The sequence below is a fragment of the Mycotypha africana genome (genome assembly GCF_025528875.1).
Source record: "Mycotypha africana strain NRRL 2978 chromosome Unknown BDF20scaffold_7, whole genome shotgun sequence".
NCBI lineage: Eukaryota > Fungi > Mucoromycota > Mucoromycetes > Mucorales > Mycotyphaceae > Mycotypha > Mycotypha africana.
In genome coordinates this window covers 1,473,082-1,487,012 of record NW_026515731.1, presented here as the reverse complement: position 1 = coordinate 1,487,012, position 13,931 = coordinate 1,473,082, and the positions used below count along the sequence as shown (strand labels likewise).

The window sequence follows — 13,931 nt, the reverse complement described above, 5'->3', positions numbered from 1 at the left end:
AGCAAAACGGGCGTTTGCTCTTATATCAAACCAGAGTCATATCAATATAACTTCCCTTTCAGCAGTTGGTAATCATACTGTGCGGCATTATCAACCTCTGATTTAAATACATAATTTCTTTTCAGAACTGAAAATTCCATCATTGCCTACCCTTCAGTTTAGAAGTATCTACTTTGTAAGTAAAAGAGCCATTACGCAACGGTTGTTGACACTGCATTGAATATCATAATAGGTTGCTTTTGGATTGGCAAGGATTGACCTATGTTTACGATTGATCAATAGCCTGAGAGCGTTGTTATTCAAAGCCTTGATTCCATTGTTATTATATCAAGTTGAAGATATGGGCGCATCACAATCATTGAGGGTAATCATGAGTTTTCCAACCCAGCTGTAATACCCTTCGATACTTCTGTGTTAGTCAATATAGGTAGTCAGGGCTCATCCTCATGCTAGTTCAATTCTTCATGTTTCAGCTAACTTAAACTGTGGACAGTATCAAAAGAATCAGATTCTGGTAAATAAACCTGCATATTTTTAACGCAAATCACTGTATATAATTGTTATTATCTAAATATGGCTCTATCGTACATTTAAAACCCGGATTAAACCGATTGAACCTGTGAACAATAAATAAACAATAATTTTATTTTCGAAATACATAAACGGTCCATTTTGAAACTATTACATGGCATCAACTAAAATACGACAAGGCTTTGCAGCTGTATATTGTCATACTCTAATATAATGTATTTTCCTGAAGGAGATATTTTGTGACATAGATGACAAAGAGCTTAACGAAAAAGCAATAGAATGAAAGAATGAAACAACTTAATAGTCTATCGTAATACCAAGAAGTTGCAAATTTTGGCTCAAAACGCCTCCAGAATTTACTGAAAAATCTAGAAGCTGAAACAGACGACTGATTTTTGATTTCTAGAACTGCAAAACAAAAAGCTTACAATAAAGAAAAATCTTTATTAAGAGGTAGAATATCCAATAACAATTTAATAACGTGCATTTGAAGATCCTGACAATTTTGAGATTGTAAACACCCCCAAAATAACAACTCCCAAGAACGTAATTGCAGCAGGTAACACCATATCTTGTGGTATGGGCAAATTGTAGTCTGTTACGGAATCTTTCGCTTTTATCGCTACAGTTTTCACTTTTTTCTTTTTCGGCAATACCGTTTCCTCTTCTTTTACTTCTTCTAGGTCCGTTGCCTCTGTGATTTTGTTCAAACCACTACAGCCATTTATGTTTGGTATTGATGATGTTACAACTTCCTCGGAAGATTCTAGACATATATCATGACCTTGTGTCGTAGGTTGACTCGGCGGAATATTTTTCAAAGCTTGACTGGAATCCATCAAGTCTTCAAATTGTCGCTGTTGTTGTTGCTGCTTTTCCTTTTTGCGTTGTTGCTCTGCCACTGCTTCGGCCAATGAATCATGCACAAATAGACGAACACGATCCATACCTGACTTCTTCGCTATTTTTACAGCATCAATTAAATCTGAATCGCATATCATCAATACTTGGTCGTCTTCATCGTCCAAATACGACACAGTTAACCAGTCCTCATCTTGCTGCTTCGTATACTGTTGTTGTAGGTTACCGTCTCCACGGGTAACAGCTACGTAAGATTGAGAAATGGATAGATGCTCTACCATAATTTTTTGCTGTATCACGTCTAACAAGCCTTGAAAATGATGAATATCATGACGGAAACGATATGTCTTATCACCGTAAGTGAATTTGAAAGAAAAAGTGCTGTTATCCGTATTGGATGAGACAGTGGAGTGAGTATCTTCTTTGTTCGTATGAACAGCGGAAGCAGAGTCACTTGGAAGAATTTCAGGATACTGGCCCAGACTTGTAAAGGCAGACGTTGTGTTGCCAGGTAAAGGTGACGCTGCCATACGGTTCGGTGACGCCGTATTAATATGTGCTTGCCCATGCTGATGCTGCTGATGTTCTAATTGTGGAGAAGATGAAGTTGAAGGCTGGAACATATGAGAATTAGCCGCTTGTGATAGAGAATCTGATATAACCGAGTCGGTTTCTGTATGATCTCCTGCTGCCGCAATACTATTCCAAAATTTACCGCCTCCATCACCTTGATTACCTTCAATGCTATTTATCTATGTCTGTATATGAGTCTTAAACCATTCGTCTTTATTTTGCTATTCCGTCACTGAATCAATTACCTGTTCCAAAGTAGCATACGTTAATCGGAGGACGTCGATTAGTCCCACTATGTTTTTTTGATCATCCAGCACCGGTAAATTTAAATAATGCCCATCTGTGGCAAAGAAAACGAGGTGCTTTGCTGTTAAGTAGGAAGAAGTATATCAAGCTAATCTATTAATCATTCATGTTACCGTTTCCTTTACCATGCATTTTCTTTAAAGCATCCAATATACTCGTCGATGGTAATGCTGTATCAGGATGAGGAGTCATTACCCGGACAACTGAGCATGTTTCTGGGGCCAAACCAGCAGCAATCACACGTAAAACTATATCCTTTGACTTTAAATTTTTACATAAGACAAATGAATTCCTTCTCTTTTTGTGAACAATGCGTGTTACAACAATATGAGTTACCGTGAAAATACCAGCTAACCCTCCATGATCCATAACTAAAACTGCTGTCGTGTGAAATTCTTTCATTAACTTGGCTACTTCACGTACATTCGTCTTCACTGCTACTTGAACAGGCTCCGTATGTTCTAGTACTGTTGTCAGATCAGGGCAAGACATTTTATCCCGTAGTGCCTCCATATATTGTACTAATTGAACAGGACTATTGGCCCATTCGCGTTCTACACCTTCTAAAGCATCATATAATTTACGGGAGGAACCGTAAGCTTTTTCCATTTTATGTAAAGCCTCATATATACATTTTGTAATATCTAATAAACCGAAAATATCTCCTTCTTCATTGCATACAGGCTAAAATAAGTAATAAATAGGATAAATAACTGTACGAATATTACGCATATACAAACATATACATATATATTATTATGTACATCTTTTTTATTTTACTTATTTTTCTGTTTATTTTATAATTACCAAATGACGGAAACCACGAGACACCATTAAGTTTAGAGCATCTTGAGCAGATGTATCAGCTGTTACACATATTGGGTTTTTGGTCATGATGTCTGCGACTGTGATTGACCTTTTAGTTTTATCCAGTAAAACTGAGTCCTTTCCTCTCTGAAAATCTTCAAAAAAATAAAATAATGTAATTTGTTTTTGATGGTACCTTGCATCCAAATTATCTGCTACTACTCGATAAGCGAGATCTTTTGCCGTAAAGATACCACTCAAATGTTCTTCATCATCTACGACAAGAACACAATCGCTTCTTTTTGCAGCCATAAGTTGAGCGGCTGCAATCACTAATATGTTCTCTCTCACTGTCAATGCTTGAGCCGGGCGTAAAGCTGATACTGTTCCTGCAATCTTTTTGTTCGGCTGTCGAATACGAGTAGAGCTTCCTCTTTTTTTCATCAATTCCTGTTCAATTTTTTTTCGAATAGCCTACGTACCGATTTATACAAATAATTCAGGTGAGTTTGAGGTATAGAATGATTATGTTATTATTGCCTCAACTCTATGTGTACCTCATCCTTTTTACTTTGTCGTTGCCTGCTTGAAACAGAAAGCATATCGGAAGAATCAATAGATGGCGAAGAAACTGTAGCTGAGCTTAGCGCACTTGACGGCCTATTTACTTTATATTTGTTATTGTTGGGCGATGATAAAGTAGACATATGAGAGAAGGATGTGAAAAAACTGGAAAAAAAGCAAAGAAAGGTGTACAATCATACGCAGATTTTTAAGTTATCCTGCCCCTTTTTTTTTGGGCACATACTTTTATTTGTCTTGCCCCGCAAAAAGCAAAAATGTTTTGCCATTGGATGAATTAAAATGAGCTTTCATAAAATTTCCACTATAAAGCATTGATATCACGGAAAACGAGCACTATATGAATTCCAAAGGTAGCCCTGATCAAGAGTTGAGGAAAAACCCATCAGAGTTCATACTGTTGTTGTTCGACAAACACTTAAAATGAAGTAGCAGCAGCAAGTCCGTTCCGTTAGCATTCCTAGCTTCACACTGACCATGCGTTCGCTCCATCGTTTATAACTGTTTCACATGACCGACAAAAAAAAAAGAAAAAAAAAAGAGCCTTTTCATCAACTACCAAAAAAAAACGTTCGTGTTATACATTTTTCTCTTTTATTAGCAATAATATAGATAATGGGTACATTGCAAGGATAATAAAAAGCTTTACAAAATTCAAAAAGCAAAGGAAAGGATTGCATCTATCAGAATATACGAAATATTATCTTTAAGCAGCATCTTCCCAATCACGGTGAACTCGTTTTCTCCCACTATTAGCAGATGGGCTAGCAGTGTTAGTTTCATCCATAGTTTCTACTGAACCTTGCTGCTGATGTTGCTGCTGTTGACGAGGTTGATGTTGAAAAGGCGACGAAGGAAATCCAGGCAAACCAGCCCCATTGTATAACAAAGCACTCATAGTAGCCGGATCCATATTCATCGTACCAAAGAAGGCTGTTGGATCAAAAGCTGTTGCTGTAGCTGCTGCTGTAGAAGATGTATTGCTATTAGCTGAAAAGCCTTGCGGTGTAGCAGCAGCAAAAATATCTGCATTGTTCAAAAAGTTCGGGTATGTGGTGTTGTTATTAGGATTATTTTGTTGCGAAACCGTTTGTTGCTGTTGCTGCTGCTGAGGAGTAGGAGTAGGGGCGGTAGTAGTAGTAGCGGTGGCAGCAGTTGCCGGTGATGGAATAGGTGTTGACATAGATGGGTTAAAATTGGATGTAAAAGATGAGTAGGCGTTGTTACCATTAGGATTGTTCATATTAGGGTTAGCAGTAGTAGGGTTGAACATATTGAACATTCTACCATTATTTGATGCTACTGCTGCTGCTGCTATATTATTGGAATTCATATTACTCAAGTCAAATCCCATATTTCTCAAAAGCAATTGGTTCATATCCTCGCCCTGACCAGGCAAATTAAATCCCATCAAACTTGTTGGATCGTTCACGAACATACCGCTTGTATCCATCATTATGTTAGTTGTAGCATTGGGATTACCATATAAGTTATTGTTATTATGCTGACCTTGCTGCTGATTCTGGGTTATTTGAGGTTGTGCTTGTAATTGAGGAATGTTCTTCGTTAATGTTGGCTGACCTGCAGCGGATATGGTCTGTGGTAGTTGTGGTGGAGCTTGTGATAGCGCTGGATGATGTTGCTGGTGCTGCTTTTGTTGTTGGTGGGGAAACATAGCTTGCGATAACTGAGAAGGTACCTGCATTGGATTAGTAGAAGCTGAATGTTGTGATTGAGGTGAGTTCAACATAGTCTGCGGTGAATGAATAGAAGGAGATAATGAGTTCGTATAAGCTTGACGTTGTTGTAATTGTTGTTGCTGAGATGTGAGATGTTGCTGTTGAGATTGTTGTTGTTGTGCTTGAGGCGTCGTAGGCGCATTCAAAACTTGTGCTTGTTGTTGCTGTTGACGCATCATATGCTGTTGTTGTTGTTGTTGTTGAGTCTCAAATATAGCAGGATGGAAGACAGACGAAATCGACTGTTGGTTGACGGAATCTTCATCGACAGATGGCAAGTCATTGAGATTGGAAGAGAGATTGTTCTTCTTCAAGAAGCCTTCAATACTTTCGATAATTTCGCATACTCTCACCATATACATTAGTGGTGATTCTTTCAAAACATTTGCTGTAATGATCAAGTTACGCTGTGCAAGGCAAGACACTTCCTTTTCTGACGATAAGGCATTAACTTGATGAATGGTAACGCTAGCAATGATACCATCCATAGCATAAAAGAACTGACACCAGTGAAGGTTGGCTGCATATAAGCTCAGCATACGCGTAATGAGATTGGCTGATTTCGTACAAATGTTGAGCGATAGTAAAGCAACAGGTGTAGCTGTTTGTTCAGGCTTAGGCAAGAAAAACTTGTGTAGCATAATCCAGGTTGTTTGATATTCAATATTCAATATCAAACATGCTTCGTCTTTGAAGGAGCCCGTTTTCTGGAAGTTGGTTGCGTGATCATCAAAGTGTAATTCAGGAGGCAATTCACTAAGCCAATTTGTCAGAGCATTCTCTAGTCGTGAAATGGCTGACAAAAGTGACTGACCAGATTGTTCAGACGGCAAATGCTTAGTAATATCTTTTCGAATACGCATGAGTTTGATGGAATATACTGTAAACTGAATACGATAGCCTGTTTCATCATCTTCATGTTCTAAGCGTACAGGATAATCTAAATCACAATCCTTGTCATCAACCATAGTTGGGCGGTTGGACTCTAGGGCAGCACACAAGTCGAGCCAATAAGCAGACCACCATAGGCGCTTGTTCGTTTCACGTTGTTTCAAATCCGCCGACATGTGTTCTTTTTTGTGGAACTTAAGATCCTGTGCCATACGAATAGCCAAGCCAATATAAAGATAGGCAAGACTGGAACGTTCACTACTCAGTTGATACATGTAAAGGTTTAGCAAGGCATGTATTGTCGTGGGACTACTGATATCAAAGCATTTTTTTAACAATTGACGAGCGTTTTTAAAATAGACTTCACCCATTGTGGTTGAATTACCACCGCCGATGTTATGATAAATACAGCCATGTTTGGATACCCACGCGTTTATAGAGTTGAGCAAAAGTGGATCTAATCCCTCATCCGACATATATTGTTGCATAAATTGATCTTTATCAACGATTTGGTATGCTAAAAAGCAGTTATGATAGCACGTATGCATCAAATTGGTGAGAACTTCTTTAGGTAACACATCGTCTGCAGCTTTTTTTTCTTGTAAAATCTTTCTTGCTTCAACATCATCAACTTCCCATAAACGTCCGCCGCCTTTATCGTTGTTGCTGGCTTCTAGCATATTGGTATCTAAATAACCAACATTGCCACCTGCTGCTCCTGCTCCACGTCGGCCATTGTTTCCGCTTGCTAATCCATTATTTCCAGTACCATTGAGAAATGGTTTAGATAAAGTATGCTTATGTCGTGATGTTCCTGATAAGTTATTATTTGATGCTAAGGTTTCGTCAGGACTGAACAAACTAGTTGTGGCGTCGTTATTAATGTTTAATTGGCTGATACCGTTCAATAAAATACGATATAAATCTGCGACACTAGCAATATTAGTATCAATTCTTAGGCCAGAAGGTGAGAGTGACAATTTCCATGTAACTGACTGTTCATTGGTAGGGGCAACACCACCACATCCGGCACCTGCTGTTGTAGCTAACGTCATGTTACTATTGCTATTACTATGCATTCCTGACGTATCCATATACCCTTCCTCTAATGGTGACCCTATTGTTCCTAGTGTATTGGCCGAAGTGCTAGTGGACGCAAATGGGTGTAAATTGTTCTTCATCATTGCAAGTTCTGATTGCATTTTTTGCATTCTCTCTTTTAGTTCCTCTACATGATTGCCAAGCTGGTCAAATGCATGACCATCAACTCGTCGTGGAGGCGTGGCATAACTACAAGGTAAACCTGCAATGGCACAGCGACCACAAGTCGGTTGGACGAAATCACACTTGACTTTCTTTTTACGACAACGAATACACTATTGATTTAAGAAAAGAGAAAGAAACGATTTAACAGGTGTTAGAAATAGATGAATTGCTAAGTTGTAATGAATAGTCAACTTCGATCCTTTTCTCCCTTCACATACAAAAATTTGTATTGTGTGGCTTTCCTTGAATGATATTTTCCCACAACGAGAGGGATACTCAAGGTTACAAAGAAAAGAGGACAGTTATCAACTAGAGCTCTTGGAGACACTTACAGCTAAACTTGATCTTGGTCTTTTTGGTCTACTTTGTTCAGGTTGCTTTTGTTGTGGTGGTGATCCATTATCATTAGTTTCGGGCACGAATACAGACATATTACTTCTGATTTTCTAAGTTTGCCTTTTTATATTATTTTCGTATAACTTTGGGATGTTATACACAGCAGTCAATTGGAGAACTTATGACTATCTAAAGCAACTAAATAAAGAAAAAGAGAGATGGAAAGAACTGTTGTAAACTGATAGTCAAAGTTGTAGAAAATTTGAACTTTTTTTGTATAAGGGAAGAAAAAAAAAAGAACTTTAATTTATATGCCAGTTATCACAGGAGAAAACGGTTGCAAATTTTCACTCATATTTAACCGAGAATATCTATTTGGAATCCGCCAGTGTGATGCTTTAAGAGCTTGTTTCTCCCAAATCTAGCTTAGTTAATACCTTTTGATTTGAGCTTGAGTTTGCACTAAGCTTTGGGAATAGCTTAGGACTGATGGGAATGATTGGGCTCATAGGCTCTTTCACTATTTCACCACTAGCACCTACTGCTGGCAGTTGAACGGTAGCATTCAATTTTCGGATAGAAGGAGCCTTCTTAATTTTAGGTCTGTGCGTATCTACTGCATCGATATCAACTAGAAAAATAGTGCAGATTGTAAATGATCCAATCAAATCTGGTGCTTCTATTATAGGACTTACCTTTGAATCTTTTTTCTTCACAACCATAGGCTTTCGGTGTCAATTCAATGACAGTATGGAGTGGAATCTTTATGTAAGGAAGGTCTTCGTGACTGTAGTTCATGAAATAAGCATAGATACATCGCAAGATAGCTTGGTGGCCGATAATTAGAATGTTTTTATGTCTTTCCAATTCCATTATTACAGGCTCTAATCTAAGTACAATATCAGCATAAGACTGGTTGAACCGTCGATAAATTGATGAGCGAACTAGATTGATTTTGAATACTGTTTAAGAAGCTATCAAAACTTACTTCACCGCCTCTATACCTATAATTAAATTTGTCTTCATCGCGGTTTGCATAATCCTCAGGATATTTTTGCTGATGCAAACAATATGACTTAGTTGAGAACACTATAACCAAATGCCTAATGCTTTAACATACCTCTATTTCCTCATAGGTCATGCCGTCACATACACCGGCATCTAACTCATCTAATGCCTTCCACTGTAATTTTGGATAATGTAGTTGCTCCCCAGTTTCAATCGTTCTTTTCATGGTGGACGTCCAAACTGTCAAATCCTGCTCTTCCAAATTTGTTTTGATCAGTTCTGGTAGTTTACTCGCATATAGTCTTCCTCTCTCTGACAGATTGGAATCACCACCGATTTTGCCTAAAAGATTATATTGTGATTCGCCGTGCTACGTATGCAATACATAAGTTTGTAAATATTTTTGGATAGAATCAGACATTTGAAAAAATCGGCTTGTACATACTCTACTGAAGTATATTTTTCTTGGTGCAATATGGAGATTCATCAGGTAATAAACAATTCTTGATTCCAAATAGCCCTGAATATGATTTATGATGTTCTGACTACCAACATTGATCAATTTAATATAAGTGAGATCATCTTCGGTTATTGTTTCATACTGTTCTTTATAATGATCGATACGCGCTCTAAAATCGATGGCTGCATCATCGGGATCCATTTTGACATAATCAGGGGACGATAATTTGACGTCCCTAATATTGGCCAAAATCAATTCTTCATCTTGGCATATTGATTCGATGAATAGAATATGTATGTCTTCTTTTTTCAACTGCTGGACTAACCATCTGCGCCTTGCTTTTGTGCTGTTGGTAGCATCATAAATAGCTACTATGCCCTGTTCACTATCGAACCATTGAATCATGTCCTTTAACGCAGCGGCCGCTGCTTCTCTTCGTTGTTCCTCACCGACAGTATTGTGGGGATCGAAAAAAGTATGCGGTAGACTGGCACCGTGAAGTTGTCGACGATAATTACCTACATTAAAGACCTTGGTCTTGATTCCCAACCAGGTAAGATATCGGCACACTGAAAAGGAAAGCAAGGTTTTTCTTTCTGTTTCAGATCAAAAATAAAGGAACAGAAACTGTGCTTCCTTTTCTATTTCCTACCTTTTTGTGAGATATAGGTTTTGCCTCTGGCAGGCAAACCAACCATCTAAAAGGATTTGCAATAAAATCCATTGAGTTCTTAGATTTTTACAAACAATATCCTTTGTTGTTGTTAAACTAGACATTTACAACACAAGCAATTTTAAGATCTATTAATCGTTCGAAATGCAGGTAATCAGTTTATAACGGCAACAAGATCAGCAGGCACAAGTTTAATGTGATATTTACTTGGAGTCATAATATTTCAGAATTGAGACTGTTATAGATGTAGAGTGCTGTTATAAAGACAAGACAAAAAGAGGAAACCCTAAAAGCTAACTTTTCAGGTTTAAGAGTTTCCAATTACTGTATTTTAACCTCAAGTTAGACAGACAAAAGTTGGAAAACTAATCGGGTGAGAAGAATGAAACTCGCTAACTCACACATGCCGGAGCCTGTGTTACAATTGCTGACAATTATATGAGGTGGAATACCGAATTCCTTATTCTAAGCAACTATCTCGGAAAGCCAGCTTCTTTTCTTAGTTTACGCGGAGTAAGAGTGCTTGTATTTAAGGATTCCTATTGATGGTTTTCTAAAGATGATTAGCCTGAATCACCTAATACATTAATCAAATGGTAAGGATAATGGATTGACAGTTGACCATAAAAAGGAGTATGTCTTTCTTATCAATCTGTTTGCGCATATTCATATTGTTTTTCGACAAAATTCACAGTCTGCTATACTGCTGTTCCTTATGTAAGTTTTAGTTTTTTGTTCTTAGGTTCTTTTTTCTCTTTTTCCTTGAGGGATCTTCTTTAGAAACCTCTTGCCTTCGTTAGCGATGATTGGTCCCACTTTTGAAGATATAACGGAGCCCAGAAACAGTCGATGACGCTAATTTTGGGAGTTATTTTTTTTTTTTAAGAATTTAGCATTGAACCTTTCCTTTGAATAACTGAATGATTATTGAAGCCTGTAGCGACGAAATGGTGTAGCTCGTCTAAAAAAAATGCCAGGTGTCTTCATTGAATAACCATATCTTTTAGAAGTTGCAAAGTCTTGATAGCATCACTTTCTAACAATTACCTTGTCTATTGTTTAAGATGAAGACGCCGCTTTAAACCATATGCTTCTATGTATGCCTGGTGTAGCAGTGTTTGAACCTTCAATTTTCATTATCAATGCCGTCCCAGCTTAGAAACGGGTAAAAGGGCCCTCGTTAAATGGTATGAGTGAAAAATGTATGTTAGATAACGATTTCTCAGAATCACCTTTGCGCTCTTTAGGTTTGATACCTAAAGTCAAAGCGCAGTTGTTCGCATTTCACCACTTTCTCAGCCTACAAGCGCGAATACGCAACTTACACATTTGTCACAAGTCTCCTCGTCACTTAAACCTCTTGGATCAAATTACGGTAGTGAAGCGTTGAATTTTCTCATGTCTGTATATGCTTTTCCCCTTAATCTCGTCGCTCCAATTCAAAATGCAGTTGGCTTGCCCGTGTATGAGTGTAGTGCGTGCTATATACGAATCATTATGAATGACTAAAGGTGAGTTTACGGAAACCCTAGTGTTACTGTGAGAGACAAAAATAATCCAGCCAGATGATGCTCAGACATTCTTTCTGACCATTCAACGAATACTGTTTCTGCCTGCCAATCTTTGCTTTGTTTCAATTTGCGTGGCTTGTTTTGACCCCTTCCCTTCTATGGTTAATTCATCTTTTCCGTTTGAATACAAAAACCTGTTTATCAATACTTTTTTTCCGTACTGCCAAGTAGCATTTGCTACCTTATTACTACATATTCTTAGCCAGTATATGTATGAAACTGTTCTTACCATGCTGGAACTTACGTGATGGACGTGAGTTAAGTTTCATACTTGAGAAGTATAATTCTTCTGCAATAAGTTTGGAAGAAGTCTCGTTGCATTCTTTTTTTAACGCCTCTCATCAAAATATTCCAAGCTTTTCAAACAGTTGGCAACGAGTAAATCCATTATTAATGAAAGAAGAAAGGTTTTGGATGTGCAATTTCATCATCAATTTCATAGAAATATAAGCATCAAAAGAAGATTATAAGTTATTCACAAACGTTTATAATGCATGGATGCGCTTTTTTTTTTTTCTTTTTTTCTACTTAAAAAAAAAAAGCATCTTCGGATATCCTCAATATTTCGACTGCAATGATAACAAAGAGGACATTGATTCACTTGGAACGATACAGAAATCGTTATTAATAACTACAATATAGGCCTGATTTATTTCACTTTCGAAAACTTCAACAGATTAAAGTATATGTATTCTCAAACTGCAGAGGTCTATGCTTTATCAAAATTTTCAAGTGAAAAGCATACATTGTTTCCTTCAGGTGGTATTTGGTATGCCTTGGAAAACTGCGATGCTTGTAGGCCTGAGTTGTAATGATGTGAAGCTTTATAAGATACCTTAGGCTTAGTGGGATCACGCAGGCGCACAATATGTTCCAAAAAGTAACTAAAGGTTTAAAAGAGGTGGTATGGTGACAAATTAAACCCAGTCTAATCCTTTAGATAAGATCCATTTGATGTTATAAATAGCTCCATATTGTGGCGGTTAATCTTCAACGCGATGCATGCGTTTAAACTTTTATTCGGGTGAATATTAACCATTTTTCCGGAAAAACGTTCCGCGAGAAAAATACTTCAAACTCTCAATTAACAAAAACAATTTTGTTACTTGCATACCTCTAACACGTTTGAAGAAGCCAGTAGTTTAGAAGATAGAATTAGCAATATCACTACCAACTGATATGATAAAATAATTAGACGTTAGCATCTACAATTCTGTAGCTTGATTGTTATAGATGGCTATCTGAAAACTTACTGGTAGCACCAAAACCCCATGTGGCAGCGTTAGCTACATTTCCGGCAAGCTTTTTACCAAAGCTAGAGACTTTGTTTTCTTCATGCTGTTCAGTAGCAACTGCAGGAGCAGAAGAAGGACCGCTAGCCATGACATGCTGTACTGGAGGAGGAGCGTAGGTCATCTGTTGTTGAGGTGGAGGAGGAGCGTAGGACATTTGTTGTTGAGGTGGAGGAGGGGCATAGGTAGAAAATTGAGCAGATGGAGGAGGAGCAGCATAGGGTGGCGACTGAGCTGGAGGAGGGTAAGGACTGTGATATTGGTTAGATGGTGGCGATGGGTAATTTCCTTTGCTATTATTTCGAGCAGGAGTGGGTGGTGGAGCTGGAGACTTCTTTTCCGAAGAATGGCCCTCTATGCGTTTGACATAATTACGGGGAAATATGCCCGTTCTGCCGTATAAGGTACCCTTCCACCAATCATCATTAACCATCTCCTGCAGCTGAATAATATCACCACGACAAAAGGTTAGGTCAGTATTGGGATCAGATCCTTTGTAGTCGTATAGAGCTTCAACGCTGCCAAGCTCTTTGGCTGCTGATTGGTAAGAAGGAGGAGCAGTATCGCCACCGTCTTTGGTATCAGAAGAAGGCACCGGCATTACGCCTGCAGAAGTATTATTTCTCGGGTAAGGTGAAGAAGATGGCATGCCGTTAGCCTTACTGTCAACACCATTGGGTAACAATTTCAAGATATCATTGTATGATTGAGGTTGTATATAATTGTATCTTTTAAGGAGGTCCAGTTCAGCCCGAATATTTTTAAGAATATGCTCAGCAAATGCGGCTTGTTCCATGTCGATAAGAAGTTTAGGTTCAATGAAAAAAGGAGAAGAAGAAAGGAACAGTTATAGTGTCTCTAAATAAACCAAATATATAAATGCTCCGATTTAGGCCAAGAGAACGAAACTAAATGGCATGTTTCAGAAAATCGAACTTTAGTGATCACTACAGGTCGATTGACCGTTTAAAAAATATCAAAAATTGTTGACACCAATAAACTCATATGGTGTGCTAGGGCATAATATAATTACTT

At 38.0% G+C, this 13,931-nt stretch overlaps 4 protein-coding genes across 4 annotated transcripts; all 4 read right to left on the bottom strand.

Moving 5' to 3' along the window:
• Positions 1-953: 953 nt before the first annotated feature.
• On the bottom strand, positions 954-3,905 carry BDF20DRAFT_879615 (uncharacterized protein). Its single transcript, XM_053081570.1, has 7 exons — positions 3,636-3,905; positions 3,275-3,552; positions 3,079-3,187; positions 2,608-2,955; positions 2,385-2,532; positions 2,211-2,305; positions 954-2,144 (listed from the first exon to the last, which is right to left on the bottom strand). Exons 1-7 carry the CDS (start codon positions 3,783-3,785, stop codon positions 1,005-1,007), a joined length of 2,268 nt encoding a protein of 755 aa, XP_052935087.1. The 5' UTR covers positions 3,786-3,905; the 3' UTR covers positions 954-1,004.
• A 326-nt stretch (positions 3,906-4,231) lies between these two features.
• BDF20DRAFT_879606 (fungal-specific transcription factor domain-containing protein) lies at positions 4,232-8,169 on the bottom strand. The gene is made up of 2 exons (XM_053081569.1): positions 7,889-8,169; positions 4,232-7,666 (listed from the first exon to the last, which is right to left on the bottom strand). The coding sequence occupies exons 1-2, from the start codon at positions 7,985-7,987 to the stop codon at positions 4,367-4,369; spliced, it is 3,399 nt and encodes a 1,132-aa protein (XP_052935086.1). The 5' UTR covers positions 7,988-8,169; the 3' UTR covers positions 4,232-4,366.
• On the bottom strand, positions 8,170-10,368 carry BDF20DRAFT_879604 (6-phosphofructo-2-kinase-domain-containing protein). The gene is made up of 7 exons (XM_053081568.1): positions 10,241-10,368; positions 10,013-10,129; positions 9,346-9,929; positions 9,013-9,270; positions 8,881-8,949; positions 8,588-8,804; positions 8,170-8,523 (listed from the first exon to the last, which is right to left on the bottom strand). Exons 2-7 carry the CDS (start codon positions 10,056-10,058, stop codon positions 8,291-8,293), a joined length of 1,407 nt encoding a protein of 468 aa, XP_052935085.1. The 5' UTR covers positions 10,059-10,129; positions 10,241-10,368; the 3' UTR covers positions 8,170-8,290.
• Positions 10,369-12,281: 1,913 nt separating this feature from the next.
• On the bottom strand, positions 12,282-13,930 carry BDF20DRAFT_617873 (uncharacterized protein). The gene is made up of 2 exons (XM_053075887.1): positions 12,858-13,930; positions 12,282-12,778 (listed from the first exon to the last, which is right to left on the bottom strand). The coding sequence occupies exons 1-2, from the start codon at positions 13,690-13,692 to the stop codon at positions 12,747-12,749; spliced, it is 867 nt and encodes a 288-aa protein (XP_052935084.1). The 5' UTR covers positions 13,693-13,930; the 3' UTR covers positions 12,282-12,746.
• Between the last annotated feature and the right edge of the window lies 1 nt (position 13,931).

What these genes read in the sequence shown, in the direction of transcription:
- BDF20DRAFT_617873 (XM_053075887.1), bottom strand. Translation starts at nt 13,692, where the DNA reads ATGGAACAAGCCGCATTTGCTGAGCATATTCTTAAAAATATTCGGGCT. An exon ending in ATGGGGTTTTGGTGCTACCA is followed by an intron (nt 12,779 to 12,857) that starts GTAAGTTTTCAG and finishes TTATCATATCAG; the next exon opens with TTGGTAGTGATATTGCTAAT.
- BDF20DRAFT_879604 (XM_053081568.1), bottom strand. Translation starts at nt 10,058, where the DNA reads ATGGTTGGTTTGCCTGCCAGAGGCAAAACCTATATCTCACAAAAAG. An exon ending in GAAAAATATACTTCAGTAGA is followed by an intron (nt 9,271 to 9,345) that starts GTATGTACAAGC and finishes TTGCATACGTAG; the next exon opens with CACGGCGAATCACAATATAA. An exon ending in TGAAGAAAAAAGATTCAAAG is followed by an intron (nt 8,524 to 8,587) that starts GTAAGTCCTATA and finishes CTATTTTTCTAG; the next exon opens with TTGATATCGATGCAGTAGAT.
- BDF20DRAFT_879606 (XM_053081569.1), bottom strand. Translation starts at nt 7,987, where the DNA reads ATGTCTGTATTCGTGCCCGAAACTAATGATAATGGATCACCACCACAA. An exon ending in GACCAAGATCAAGTTTAGCT is followed by an intron (nt 7,667 to 7,888) that starts GTAAGTGTCTCC and finishes TTAAATCAATAG; the next exon opens with TGTATTCGTTGTCGTAAAAA.
- BDF20DRAFT_879615 (XM_053081570.1), bottom strand. Translation starts at nt 3,785, where the DNA reads ATGTCTACTTTATCATCGCCCAACAATAACAAATATAAAGTAAATAGG. An exon ending in GGTTAGCTGGTATTTTCACG is followed by an intron (nt 2,533 to 2,607) that starts GTAACTCATATT and finishes AAAAATTTAAAG; the next exon opens with TCAAAGGATATAGTTTTACG. An exon ending in CGTATGCTACTTTGGAACAG is followed by an intron (nt 2,145 to 2,210) that starts GTAATTGATTCA and finishes ATACAGACATAG; the next exon opens with ATAAATAGCATTGAAGGTAA.